Source organism: Podarcis raffonei, chromosome 3 (assembly GCF_027172205.1).
Source record: "Podarcis raffonei isolate rPodRaf1 chromosome 3, rPodRaf1.pri, whole genome shotgun sequence".
NCBI lineage: Eukaryota > Metazoa > Chordata > Lepidosauria > Squamata > Lacertidae > Podarcis > Podarcis raffonei.
Window position 1 is genome coordinate 38,434,192 of NC_070604.1, and position 14,680 is coordinate 38,448,871.

Genomic DNA, 14,680 nt, shown 5'->3' on the forward strand with positions numbered 1-14,680 from the left:
CAGGCGAATTCCTGTCGCCGCGAACAAAACAGGCAAGAAATCAGTGGAACAATTCCCTCTCTTCAAATCCACCCGCCCTTCCCACAGACGATAACTTAGGTAAAAAAGAGAGTGGGGAAAGAAGCAGAAATCACAGGCTTCCGAAGTCACTATCACTTGCTATTTGCAGACTGATTGAGTTTCTCTCTCTCTCTCCAGCCATGAAAATGCTGCGACAATCCTAAGCAAGAGCCCCCTAGATTTTGGGCAAAGAACAAACAAGGTGTTAATTGCAGCCTCGCGGAAGAAATTGCTATTGTTCCCAACAGTGGAAGGCGGCACTTTGAGAGCTGCGATGTTTTCCCTCCGAGCGCCAGATCATTTAAATCTGCATCGCGGTGGCGAACTGACAGCTCTTGGGGCTGCGACAGAGGGCTTTACGCTTTAGGAGCAAAGGGCGAAAGGAGGGAGGCGGCGGGTGGTGGAGGGGGGGGGTGAGAGGAGAGAGAGAGAGAGAGAGAGAGAGAGAGAGAGAGATCAAAGGCTGCGCTCTCGCTCTTCTCTCCCGCGCGCGCCCCCTTCTCTTCCCCAGCCTCCGAGTTTCGCTCGCAGCCAGCCACAGCCGTGTGGGAACTGAAGCTGGAAAAACCTCCCAGACGCAGAAAAAGACCGGCTTGTTGTGGGGAGGGGAGGGGGGGAGAGACGTGCTTGGGGTTGAGTAGCTGTGACGTGCGAAATCACACCGCCGCGCCGGGCCCACTTGCCGGAGCCGAGAGGGAAGCCTGCCTCGCGCACGCGCACACGGCGGAGAAAGGCGCGGAGAGGACGTCGAGCGGAGCGCGCGGTGCTTGCGCTCCCAGAGCCTGAGCTGTCGGTCGGCGGAGGGAAAGGAAGGGTGGGAGGGAGCGAGGGAAAGGAGCGAGGTGGTGGAGCCACAAACGCGCGCGGACAGCCGAGCGCGGGGCGCACTCGCCACGGGAGACAGCGCGAGGGAGTAGCGCGCGCGCGCTCATTTCCTCACACACACACACACGGGTGAGGGGGGAAAGCGCACACGCGCACACTGGAGCTCACACACATCTCCATTCTCTTTCCTTCACACAGAGAGGGGCGCGCGCGCACACACACAGACCCACACTCACCGTGGCTCGCTCTTCCCGCGCTCCCGCCGAGCTTCGCCGCCTTCCCTTCGCTCTCTCGCGGATTCCTTCCTCTCCCCTCCGCGCTCGAAGAAGCTCTTCGACATCCTCGGCCGAGGCTATAGCTTGCGAGGGAGAGATTGTACAGCCATCCCCCTCCACCTCTCCACCTCAGCCGCTGTCCTTCCCTCAGGTACTTGAGAGCCGGAGGGAGGGAGAGGAGGAGGAAGAAGAAGAAGAGGAAGGCGGCGAAAAGAGAACGAGACCAAGCCGACTGACAACAACCGCCAAGAGCCAAAGCCCGCCAACAAATCTGCAATAGGGCAGCCGGATCTCTTTGAGTTTGCTTTCTGGGCTCATCTCCTTCGCCGGGTCTGTCTCCGCTGTTGGGTTGAGACACTTTATTCCCAAGTGAAACAACACAAGAAAACCTCTGCTTTCCAGCCAAGTCCATTGCAACCCGCCCCCCGCCCTTCTTTCCTGCAGTCTCTGGTCGGGGGCTTTGGCTGCCCCCCCTTTTTATATGTGGTTGGATTTGGTGGATCTGAGGGAAGCCATCCTTTGGCCGTGCTGAGCCTCCCTCCCCCTCTCTCTGCTGCGGGTTTTTTTTTTCTCTCCCTCCCTTCCCTTCCCCTTCTCTCCCTCCCCCTCAGCAGCCCTCTTCTTCTTCTTCTTCTTCTTCGGCTTTTGGTTTTTTGAATGCGCGCTGAGGAAAATGGGCAACGGCGCTTCCGCCCGAAGGGGAACCTCTCCATGCCTGCTTTTGGGACGTGTGCCTGTGGCGGTGGGGTCTTCTTAGAGAAATAGCCTGCCTGCTTTCGGAGTGGAAGGTAAGGCTGGGGCGGGAGAGGGGAGGAGAGGGAGCTCGGGGCTGGAGGAGAGACAGGAGCCGTGGGAGGTGGGTGGGTGGGGGTGGGAGAGAGACGCGACGCACCACCTGGCGGGACCCCTCCGCGCAAGTGCTCCCTCCTCGCCCCTGGAAAAAAAGTTGGCGAAGTCTCCTCGGCGACTGGGCAAGGCATTGGCTGCCCTCCCGCTCGACCCAGGGAGGTCTAGCGCACGATCGGGGTGATTTTCTCGCAAGGAAGAGGGAAGCGGGGGATCCTGAGGTTAATAGGAAGTTTAAGGGAAGTCTCTGTGTGGGTCTTCCGTGGCGGAGCAGATCCGTGGAGTGATGGCGCCGTCTAGGTTCGATTAAACTACAGTGTCACCGAGGAGGGTGGGAAAAGACGAGGATGCTTTTCGGTGGGAAAGATTTCGACGAGCAGTCTTAGATCTTTTGGGGACAGTTTTGTTTCCCCCCTCCCCTAAAGTAGATATCACCCTTCACCTCCAAAAAACCTCCATCGGAGCCTTCTGCTTAGAAAATGAACTTCTCGTCGTTGGCATTTGCTGCATCGTCACCCAAAATCCTCTCCAGTGTACCCAAAAGAGAGCCCTGTGTAGTTGACAGAGGATCGCCTCTTTCCTGTTTCAGAAGAAAAGGAAGGAGGGCGAAAGCCAAAATGCTGTCTTTTCTTTATAGGAAGCAGCCTAGCACTGCAGACCATAGTATTTAAAAAATCTTACCTGGCTGTTCCCCCCCCGCGCGCCCCCCCCCCACACCCGTGCCCTCCTCAGACATTTATTATCTTAAACCAAATACATTCCCTTCAGATTTTGAGGCAGCTCTTCTCACACTGATGGAATTCCTAATTTAGTGCTCTACTGCTAAATTGTCTTTCAGTGCCTAGACCCTCCTGAACAATGCTGCGCACAACTGCAATGCCTGTAAAGTGCTCCAGCAACATTTGTAAAGAGTAGATGATTATTTGCAGTGTTTACCCATAGCAAGTTCACTTCGCAGCCTTGAAATGGCCTATCAAGTCTGTGGTTGTGGTTGTGTGTGTGTTTTGCAAAGAAGCCATTTGCTTGTGATGTACAGCAAAGAGAAAAAATCTAATGGTTTGGGTAATGGGGGGGGGGGGATTTCCACAACTATACCTCTACCCCTCCCGAAAGCTCTCTCTCTTTAAAACTACACATTTAAAGAGAGTCACTGCTGTCTTTCTCTTCTCAGTGTTCAGAGCCTGCAATTTATAATCTGGGAAGCACAAAATCTCTTTGAGGGAACTGAATCCTCCGATTTGTTCAGCATTACGCAATTGGGGGTGGGAGATGCCTTGTCATTCGGAGAGAAGATGAAAAAGCTAGAGAGCGGGGAGACTGTGTCAAAAACTCAGTAACTCTTTATGTTTGCCTCCAGACAAACAATGGAAGAGGTTAGTGTTGCCAACTAAAAACATTACCTCAATGTCACTTTTATCAGCTACCACTTACAAAGAGAACTAGAATTGTTAAGGGCTAAACAACTTCATAAATATTAATGCTGAAAATGGGCTATATGGCATTTATTCCGTAGGTAGTTAAATGTACCCAAGACTCACTTCCTTTAGTTACACCTGTATTAGAGAAGAGCAAGTAAAGATTGCAGGTAGAGGACTAATATAACTACTATATTTGGAAAGGGTGCTGATAAGGAGAAATGGTGACAGTAGATTTCATTAACCAACACATTTTGAAAACACAACTGTTAGCAACAGAGGGCAGGGAACAACCAGGACATATAATCCAGGTCTGCTTCAGAGGGAAGTTCTAGCACAGAAATGCCTAGCTCCATCTTGGGTGAAATATTATAGATCGACTTTGTGTATCCTAAGAGGGTATATCACACAGATATTGTAGCAGTCAGATTTCTAAATTTTAGTTCTGCTGATAGCTAGCAAAAAGTTATTGCTGTCTAACCTGCTATATTCCCTTTGAAGATAACACTTCCAATATTTCAGTGTTTCTCAATCTTGATATGTCCTCCCGAGTTTCCTTTTTAAATGAAATCTTAATATAACCAGGCATGCAGCCATATGGGAGATAGTACCCCATCTGTAGCAAATAATAATTTGTGCATTTTAAAAATCATGACTCTACTTCACCACAATTATTTCTAAAACATAATAGAAAATACATTGTGTAACAACAGCTGCTCCCAATCCCCCTCCTCTGGCAGTATATGAAAATGTTATATAGAAAGGCTCCTTAGCTTAAAACTCAATTACTGTTCCTCTTGTGATCTATCAGACAAAGACCATTGAACCCTAATTTGGGGTTGAGAGTCATGTGCTGCCAAACTGTCTATGTTTTAAGCAGGAGGAGGCATTCCAATTAATAATGTAGCAAATGTTATTTTTGAAAATTTGGATATGGAGAATTTGACAGCTAAACTGGCCACATGGTGGCACTGTTCACACAGCATCCAAAATCTCCTTGTATTATAATTCTCTTTTTAAAAGAAAAATAAAAAAGAAGGCGAAGAAGTCCTCCTTTAGAGGAAAAATATACGCACATTCTAACCGAAATATTGAAAACAGCTGGCTGAAATTTTGGAAGGACTTTAATTTTCATTGCATGAAGCATCCGACCTGCATTTTTCTTTCCTCTCCTTTCCTACAGGCCAAATGACATAGGATGAAGGCTGTTCGTAATTTGCTGATTTATATATTTTCCACCTATCTACTGGTTATGTTTGGATTTAATGCTGCCCAAGACTTCTGGTGTTCAACGCTGGTGAAGGGGGTCATTTATGGATCGTATTCTGTAAGCGAAATGTTTCCCAAAAACTTTACAAACTGCACTTGGACGCTGGAAAACCCAGATCCAACCAAATATAGTATTTACCTGAAATTTTCCAAAAAGGACTTCAGCTGCTCTAACTTTTCACTGTTGGCTTATCAGTTCGATCATTTTTCCCATGAGAAAATTAAGGATCTCTTAAAGAATAACCATTCTATAATGCAACTCTGTGATTCCAAGAATGCTTTTGTATTTCTGCAGTACGATAAGAATTTCATTCAGATTCGCCGGGTCTACCCCTTCGATTTCATAGGATTATACAAAAAGGAAGATGATCAAAAGTCTTTCTTTGAATTTTTGGTGTTGAACAAGGTGAGCCCAAGCCAGTTTGGTTGTCACGTATTATGCACTTGGCTGGAGAGCTGCTTGAAATCTGAGAATGGGAGAACAGAGTCCTGTGGGATCATGTATACAAAATGCACCTGCCCTCAGCACTTGGGAGAATGGGGGGGAGATGACCACTCCCTGGTGTTGCTCAATAATGTAGTGCTGCCCCTTAATGAGCAGACGGAAGGCTGCCTCACACAGGAGCTGCAAACCACCCAGGTCTGCAATCTCACCAGGGAAGCCAAGCGACCACCGAAGGAAGGTAGGTGCTCTTCAAGAAGGCTCAGCTGTCCTACAGCCCTTTCTTGTTTTTGATTCAACTGATATATATATATATATGTCTGTCAGAGTTGCACTCCACACCAGCTGCCTGCATGAAAGGATATCTGAAGGTCCACAGACAGTCATCCTCTGGATTCCTTCCAAGAGGGAGGATTTAATTTTTCTTATTTAATCTGATAGAAAAGTGCAGGGTTTTTTATTATTATTTCCATTAAAGAGTGCTCATATTTTATTGAGGACTTCTGGTTTTGTTTTCAGACCTGCTAAGAATAATTGTGACAGGTTGGGAAGCCAAGTTATTATCTTTCTTCTCACTGCAACCACCCAGCTACCATATGCTTATTCACCTGTGATCCTGTTGCTTTGGCTTTGCAAGGAAGATATTTCCAAAGGCATATGGGTAACCTGAACAAAGTTCCAAAGATCCAGGTTGGCCAGAATCCCAGAGGCCAAGGGTGGGGGATAATCATAAGGCACCTTGTGAGATCTGTTTCAAGGTATTCTGAAATAAGGGAGCATCCATTATGGAGCTTCAATAAGGATTTGTAAGATCAGACTTTAGGAAGCACACAAACTGGAGACATCCACATCTCTTCATGGTATTTAGAGAAGTCCACAAGGAGGCCAGCTGCTACTTTTTTAAAAAAAAATCTCTAGGCAAGAGACATTCCAGAAGAAGCCATAGTCTCAAAAAGAAATATGAATGATTTGGAGATTGCATTTTAATTAAATAACTAAGCAGCAAGCTATGTTAAGAAGCAATTCTTTAAAGAAATAGCTGGCTGACCTATGAAAGATCTTGAGACTATTATCAATACATTTCTAAGAGCCACTTAGAAATTCATTCAGGCTACAATTGTAGTTCAATGGGGCTTACACAGGAGTAAGCCCCATTGAACTCAATGGGACTTAACTTTTGAGTATAGGATTGTGCTGTCAATAACTTCTTTCTGCATGCCTGATCATGGACAGGTGCAAAAAAAGGAGAAAATGTGGATGTAGTAAAATCTTAAGGAAACAAGCACCAGGGTCAGAAAGCTACAGAGAATGATGTGAATGGAGGCAACCAAATGTAGAAACGTCATTGAACTAAGCTACAAATACAGAAAACACTTGATGTGTGTGATTAAAATTCAAAATGGTCTAGTTAGATAGGCTGACATTCCCTAACGTAGTCCCTGTGCTGGAGAAGGTTGCATTTTAATGCAGGAAATGTTTTCTCTCTCCCTGGTTCCTACATGGTCACAAAGCTCTCTGTCTATGGGGAGGCAGAGCCAAGCTCCCAGTCTCCCTAATAGAAGTTGCCTTTGTGAAGGAATGCAAAATTGACACGTTGTTCTGTGAGGATTTTCTTTAAGGGCAGCCAAGGCTGAGTGGTGTGGGAGAAGAAAAGCTGAAGCTGCTCAAACTGCTGAGCTGCCAAGGATACTCCTAAGGGATGGGGGCAGGGGGAGAGCAGCTCAACTCCCTTTAAGCTAAAGGAGGATGAAGGTTGCAGGGAGGAGATCGGGGGAAGGGGTGGCAGGGTAAAGTAGTAAGCGAGCAAGCAAGGCTTGCCGTTGATTTCCTTCAGGTCAGTGTTTCTCCATATTCAGTCTGCAGCTGGGGATAAAGACGACAAAGTGATTTTAAATTACTCAACTGCTTGTTCCTTGTAAAGATCCCATAGAAGCCCTTGTAACGGCAGGGATGGTATTTAACATCATTTAAAACTAATTAATGTCCCTTAGAAGAAGAAATCCCCCCCCCCCAAATAGTGATGCTTGAAGCTGACTATTAAGACAATTAAACCGAAGAAAGTGTCTGAGAGACATGGGAACCCATTAGCATTTGAAGACTGTAATTGTTATTGGGAGCTGTTGTGGGCTTTAACCCATTCCTGCTGGCAAGGGGGTGGGGGGTGGGGCAAGCATTTCTTCCCTCCACCCGCCCAAGTCCCCAATGACCAGCTTTGTAGAAGAGCAGCAGCTGTGGGGCAGTTTGCTGTTAACACAATTGAAGGAGGGTAGGTGGATGGATTTACAGAGCTTGCTGGTTGTGTTTGTGATGGATGCTTCAAGATAGTCCTGGGATTGATGGGAGAATATGACTAATGCCAGTGCCCAGATCCTTTGCTGGCACACAATAGAAGTTCCCACAAATGCTGGTCTTAGTGGTTTCCCCAGAAAAAGGCACAAACACTGGGGTGCAGTACTGTTTGGAATTCCATAGTGTAGAAGAGGCTGCTAAGTATAGATTATTGCTTTCTCACCTCCTTGTGTTTTATTGCTAAGAATTCCACAGAGTTAAACGTGATGTTTCTGACACCTATCCTATGGGACACAGTATGTTCACCCATGATAATCTATCAAGCTGTCATATTTAGGAGCAAGGCAAAGGGGAGCTTCCTTCAAAGTGGAGCATCTGGCAACCTAGATGCTCATACACCAGAGGAAGTCAGACCTGAATGTTCTAGGCTAGTCTGACAGCTAGCACACTTTGGCAAATTGGGGCTTATGATTCCCACAGAGCTTTGGATGGAGCAGTTATTCACTGAATGCAGAGGCCATGCAGCAAGAGCATTTATAGTGTCGTTTCTCAGCTGCTGTATTTGGGGAGCAATTAAATTTTAATTGCAAAAGAGATGCCATTCCTCTTGTTGTACGTGCTTCTCTCAACATCCATTCCAGTTAAGCCACGGGATACTTAGGAAATGAAGACATGTGTGGGTGATAATTATATTTGCCAAATACATGTTTCTACCAAAAATTTTTTTAAAAATGTAGGCGGAAATTATGACTCAGTGCTTGTGGTAATGTACCAAGCAGAATAGACAGGGACAGTAAGTGAAAACTGAATTTTATTAGCGTGTTTTAAAACATGAAAGTCATGGACCATGCAGAGAATGTATTTCACTTTAAATTTCACTTATATTTTATTTGCACTGACTCCTATTTGTCATTAATAATATTCTCATGACATTAGCAAACATATAATATTAACATAAAAATAAAGATTTCATGTTCTTTTCTAGAACATAAAATATTATTTCTATCTCTTTCACTGTAGGGAATAGGTTTTCTTTTATATGGTGTTAGATCTTGATGCAAAATACATTTTCATACTGTATTTTATCAACTATCAAATTCAACTTCTTGTGAAAAAGGTGTCTAGCTCCGTACTCTGTTTTTAAGAGTTCAAAGGAATTTGAGAACTCTACAATAAAAAATAAACATTTCAAAGAAGTAAAATCATTGCCTTAAGGTTAAGTCTACGTGTGTGTGTGTGTGTGTCGTTAATTTAGTTTATTTTCCAAAATTATGTCACATCTGTTCAACAAGATTAAAAGCAGGTAAGAAACAGCAATAAAAGCAGAAATAAACAAACATAGCTCTCATTTGCATGTAATGTTAAGTCAAACAATGGCTTAGCATGAACAAGCAAATGTGTGAGCTCCCAGATCAGAGGTTGTGGTCATTTTTGTCCTCCATGGTTGTTTTCCTGCTGCACTACACTAAACTGGGGTTTGGCCTAGTGTGTTGTGCAAAGGCGAAACCATGGTTGCAGCTTGTGATTTGTCCGAAGAGAGATAAACCTTGAATCTGGGTTCAGACAACATGCTAAGCCAAAGCACAGTTTGGTGCAGCTCAGCAGCAAAATGACTAGGGAGGGGCAGTGGTGAACATCTACTGTACTCTCCAGGAGCCCAAACACTCTAAACTATGGTTTGGTTCAGTTGATATGCTAACTGAGGCCATACTTAATCTCTTTTTTTAAAAAAAATCCACTTTACATTTCAGATTAGTAAATCAACAATATGTTTAACAAATTCATGCAGCATGTAAATACCATATATTAGTAAAACTCTGACTCTCTAGTATATGGTCCCCCCCAAAATTAGTTTGAAAGCTGCAAATCTTTCTGTGTAATAACAGGTTTCAGGTTTGTTTCTATTATGTGCTTATGATAAGAATCCAGATTGCAATTCAGCACGTTGAACACAGAGACGGATTTAGGGGAGCGAGACCAGTTTGGTTACACAGGGCGTGGAACCTCAGGACACTGCAACTATGCGATAGATGGGAAACGAGGCATAGGGGTGCCAAATTTTGCTGTTACACAGGGTGCTGCTGAAATTTGAGACCCCATTGTTGAACAGACATGCCTTACCAATGCAATATACTAGTTATTTCTATTGAAGATAGTAGAAATGGTTATTCATGGCTGGTCGAAATAGAAGCTGAATAGACCCAATATACTTCAGGTCTGGTGCTTGAAGCCATACTATGTTATTTCCCGGATTTGTAAATGGTATATACCATATTCCCCCCCTATTTTTGGGGACCACAACTAAATTTTGGGGGAAATTGCCCAGAGTTATTGAGCTTTCTTGGTGGGGTCACCACCGCCAATCGCTCTACAGCCTGCCCGCCAGTGAAAATTGCATGCATCACCGTTGCCACTAATTGTCTGCACGTTCGCTGCCCAAGCCCACCTGCACACTTGACACAACCACAGCCGATTGCACGCATGCCTTGCCACTGCCATAAATCAAAGTCCAATTGCCGCAGCCAATCGTCAGCAGGCCTTGCCGTAGCAACCAATCACACGGCCAATCACTGCTTCCAATCTCCTGCTGCCTGCTGCCACCAGTCGCCCGTCCCACCTCTACTATCCATGTATAAGACAACCCGGAATTTTTGCCTATTATTTCTAAGGAAAAAATATCATCTTATACATGGAAAAATATGGTAGGTTTTGCAAAGGCCAGGAAACTTTTTCAGTGTGGCGACTGCTGGGCAGTGACTCTTAGGCACCCTATAGGACTAATTTTATATTAATAATAATAATAATAATATTTTTTATTTATACCCCACCCTCCCCAGCCAAGGCCGGGCTCAGAGCGGCTTACAAGCAATAATAAAAAAAGATGAATGATTACAACTTAAAAACAAAAATAAAATACAACATTAAAATAATGGAACATTAAAATATTAAAATGTAGCCTCATCGCAGGAGGAGAAGGAAAAGAAAAAAGAAAGAGAGGGAGGGAGGGAATCAAATTGGCTCCAAGCCAAAGGCCAGGTGGAACAACTCTGTCTTACAGGCCCTGCGGAAAGAAATCAGATCCTGCAGGGCCCTGGTCTCATGAGGCAGAGCGTTCCACCAGGCCGGAGTCAGAGTTGAAAAGGCCCTGGCTCTGGTTGAAGCCAATCTAACTTCCTTAGGGCCTGGGACCACTAGGGTGTTGTTATTTATGGACCTTGAGGCTCTCCGTGGGGCATACCAGGAGAGGTGGTCCCGTAGGTACGAGAGTCCTAGGCTGTGAAGGGCTTTAAAGGTCAAAAGCAGCACCTTAAATCTGATCCTGTACTCCACCGGGAGCCAGTGCAGCTTGAAAAGCACTGGGTGAATATGCTCCCATGGCAGAGACCCCGTGAGGAGCCTCGCTGCAGCATTCTGTACCCGCTGGAGTTTCTGGGACAGCTTCAAGGGCAGCCCCGCGTAGAGGGCTTCTATTAAAATTTGATGCTGACTACAGCATCATTATGTAAACAAATCCAATTCTAGCTTTATTCTGTTAAAGTTGTTTAATATCACCAACATAAAAGGAGCTCTGTATTTGAAATGGTAGCTGCTTTGAACACATTTCAATTGACTTAGGGTACACAGCAAATGGATACTTGTTCAAACAAAGAGATCTGTTTGCTACTATGAAAAACTAGTTTAAAGGATAGTTACAATTTTTTTTATTTTCAGCTTTCATGACTACATTCCAACTGGAAGGCCTGTTGATGGCAAAATTTAAGAGTATTATGCTGAATGATGCACTATTGTAATTTATGTTCTGTATTTGTTATTATTTGGTTGATAATGACATTGTAGTTTATCTGTTCATTATTTGTTGAATTTGTTTCCTGCTTTTGCAACAAATGTTCTCAGGTCAACAAATGCAATAAAAATATAGTAAAGTACAATAAAACAGAAACAATAGTAACAAATATAAAAACCACACATGACAGCATCACTAAAGCATCAGTAAAAACAATAAATTAATAGCAGTTTCAACTTTTTTATTTACTTCACAAAATTTATATACTTATATTGATTGTAAAAGCAAACAAACCTCAAATTGGTTTCCAAAATATATTGCACCAGACAATACAGCTAAGCAAGTTGATGCCAAAAGTTCTCCCATTCCTCTTGCAATTGTGTAGCATGTTGTGTATTCCAGGACATAACTAATAACCCCGAGGGTTTGATAACTTTGAAGCCCTTGGGCATGCATGTAGATTCAACTATCTGGCATTAATTGTGAGATAGTTTCCCTCTTAAGGATTGGGTTAAAAAGCATGACTGAAACAAACATAGTTAATTCTATGTAAACAGCTGGATACTCTTCACTGAAGAGTAACTCCATATTGTAACTCTATATTGGAAAGAAAATGTCAATTTATTTGTGCTTTAATGCAAATTATGGTGGGAGATCGCATGGTGGAGTTAGCACTACAAGCCATGCCACAGAGCTATGACTATGGCAGAAAGTTGTGGGGGTCACTTTCTTCTTCCTTTATACATTCCTCCCCACCTCTCCCACTGACTCCAATGGGAGGAAAATTAATATTCCATCCCCAGGGATCTCATAGCTTGTGGTACTTTTCGGGAGAGGGCTTGAGGGAACAAAGTTTTGAATGCTGCTACCTGGATATGCCCTGTTTTGGCTCATGCTACTGGCTGAACATGGGACGCGGGTGGCACTGTGGGTTAAACCACAGAGCCTAGGACTTGCTGATCAGAAGGTCGGCGGTTCGAATCCTCGTGACGGGGTGAGCTCCCGTTGCTCAGTCCCTGCTCCTGCCAACCTAGCAGTTTGAAAGCACATCAAAGTGCAAGTAGATAAATAGGTACCACTCTGGCGGGAAGGTAAACGGCGTTTCCATGCGCTGCTCTGGTTCGCCAGAAGCGGCTTAGTCATGCTGGCCACATGACCCGGAAGCTGTCTGCGGACAAACGCTGGCTCCCTCGGCCAATAAAGCAAGATGAGCGCCGCAACCCCAGAGTCGGTCACGACTGGACCTAATGGTTAGGGGTCCCTTTACCTTTACCTTTACTGGCTGAACACGATCATAGTTTTGCTAGATTGGAGCTGCATTGTATTACCCTAAGAGTCAATGTTCTTAGGTATGCCAGTACATTAACTTTAATAGTTGACACACAGTAACTGAGGCACATTCACTGAGTCTTTTTTTCATGGTTAGCATCAGGGTCAGAACAAAACTGTAGATATTGTAAGATAAACGTCACGTTCAGGGTGTGTGCAAACCAACCCTCCAAAAGCAAATTTTCTTGGGTCATGAATAAGGTCTAGCTCTATGCCATGTGTTTCGTTTATTCAACGAAATCCTCTAATCCCCTTCAGTACTTCACTTTTACAGAGCATCCAAGCGAATCTAGAGAAGTGGACTTTAGCTCACAAAGGCTTATGCCACAATAAACTTGTTAAGGCATCATTCAGTCTGTGTTTTGTGCATATGTTCACAGGCCTACTCTGAGCACAGCTCTCCGTAAGTAAGAGAAGGGCAGTCATGGGGAAGGAGTTGGCAGTAGGGGAATCTTGCATATGAAACAGCACATGCAGAAGTGGGAAATGAAAGACTAGCTCATTCTCTGAGGACTTATCCACACTTACCCATTGCTCTGCTCTTTCCAGGCACCAGCCTGCACTTAGAAGCTCTCTGTTCCCCAAGCTTTTTGCAGGAAAAGCTCTGTTGGACTCCAACTCCCATCAGCCCCAGCTAGTAAAGTCAATGTTCGGGGATTATGGGAGCTGCAGTCCAAGAACAACAAGTTCCCCATGCCTCCTTCAAAGTGTGTTAGGGCTCTGTTTTCATCACTGCATATGGTTGTACTTTGAAGCTGAACTGGATGTGTTTTTTTCTCCATGTGTTGAGTGTTGTTTCTGCTGCGTTTACATAAGCAACAGATGTACTTGACTCTGAATCAAATGCTTGTTTAGCATTCATCACCCCCTTCCTCCAAAGCTTCAGATGGGATATCTCTTGTATTGTTTAAAATGTCATTTATATCCTTATCAATTTCAAAGTTAATTTAGTGGAAAGAAAGAAAGAAAGAAAGAAAGAAAGAAAGAAAGAAAGAAAGAAAGATTCCATTGGCAGTGTTCTGCTGCCAGAAGACATATATAATTAGAAGGTGAGGGGCAATATTAGGCACTTCCTTCTTTCCTGCAGCTCCCAGGAAATCTCCCAGCTGCTCTATAGGGTTTCCAAGGCTGTGGAGTAACAGAGTGACACCAATTAGGTTCCACCCACTGTTTTTACAGCAAAAAACAAATACTGTACAGTGGTACCTTGGTTTAAGAAAAGCTTAGTTTATGAACAACTTGGATTAAGAATGCTGCAAACCCAGAAGTAGGTGTTTTGGTTTGTGAACTTTACCTTGGAAGCAGAACATGTTTTGCTTCCTGTTGAGTGTGTTCCTTTTGTAAACTGAGTCCCCCGCTGCTATGGGAAAGCACGCCTTGGTTTAAGAACGCTTTGGTTTAAGAATGGATTTCCGGAATGGATTAAGTTCGTAAACCAAGGTACCACTGTAAGTAATCTGTGACATCACAGAAGCAAGTCAATCAGTATTATGTAGAGCCAGCTTCTGTTGCATCCTAGGAGAACAGGTTTCCCTCAGTTCAGAAGAGAATGTTGTGTCTGACTGTGTTCCACAGCAGCCTCACTACTGAAATTACATACATTTGTACACAGCCTAACATGGCTAGCCCACTGGTATTCACTAAAATACCATTAGTTGTTTTCACAGTTGCTATGAGGAGCAATTCTCTGTTTTGCAAGTTTGATTTTAATATGATAGTTTTTCACTGTGCAGGTTACAACAAGAGCTGAGCCAAAGATATTCCAATTCTCTTTACCACTTAAAAGTAGCAATTCCAGCCAGGCTCACAGTCCACTCTGGATAACTCCTTAATCTATCAGTCATTTTGCAGCTTTGCAGCCACTGCCCTTCCCATGCTGTTTCAGTGACATTTTCCCTGCCCCTCTGTTTCATCCTAACTTGAGTAATCTTTGTCAACCGTAGATCCTAGTCAGTGTGTCTCTTTTTCAGGATATGTAAGGAGTGAAAAGCTCCTTCTAAAGCACTGGAATATTTGCAACTGCCTACTGTTGTCAATATTATTTCAACAGTACAGTGTCAAAATTTGAATGAGCATTTCTTTGTGTTGACCAGACAAATACAGATGATATACGGAATAAGTTTAATTGTCATTACTGTAGTCCTAC

General features: G+C 44.2%; 1 protein-coding gene across 5 annotated transcripts in view; it reads left to right on the forward strand.

Annotated features, from left to right (window-relative positions):
• Positions 1-691: 691 nt before the first annotated feature.
• ADGRB3 (adhesion G protein-coupled receptor B3) overlaps positions 692-14,680 on the forward strand; it is a 453,891-nt gene continuing 439,902 nt past the window's right edge. For 2 of the 5 annotated variants that reach the window (XM_053381166.1, XM_053381168.1), the window contains exons 1-2: positions 696-1,948; positions 4,605-5,373. In XM_053381166.1, coding sequence (XP_053237141.1) covers positions 4,620-5,373 — 754 coding nt within the window. In that variant the 5' untranslated portion in view covers positions 696-1,948; positions 4,605-4,619. Of the gene's footprint in view, positions 1,949-4,604; positions 5,374-14,680 lie in introns of all 5 variants that reach the window. The other 3 variants (XM_053381170.1, XM_053381167.1, XM_053381169.1) reach the window with 3 other exon arrangements.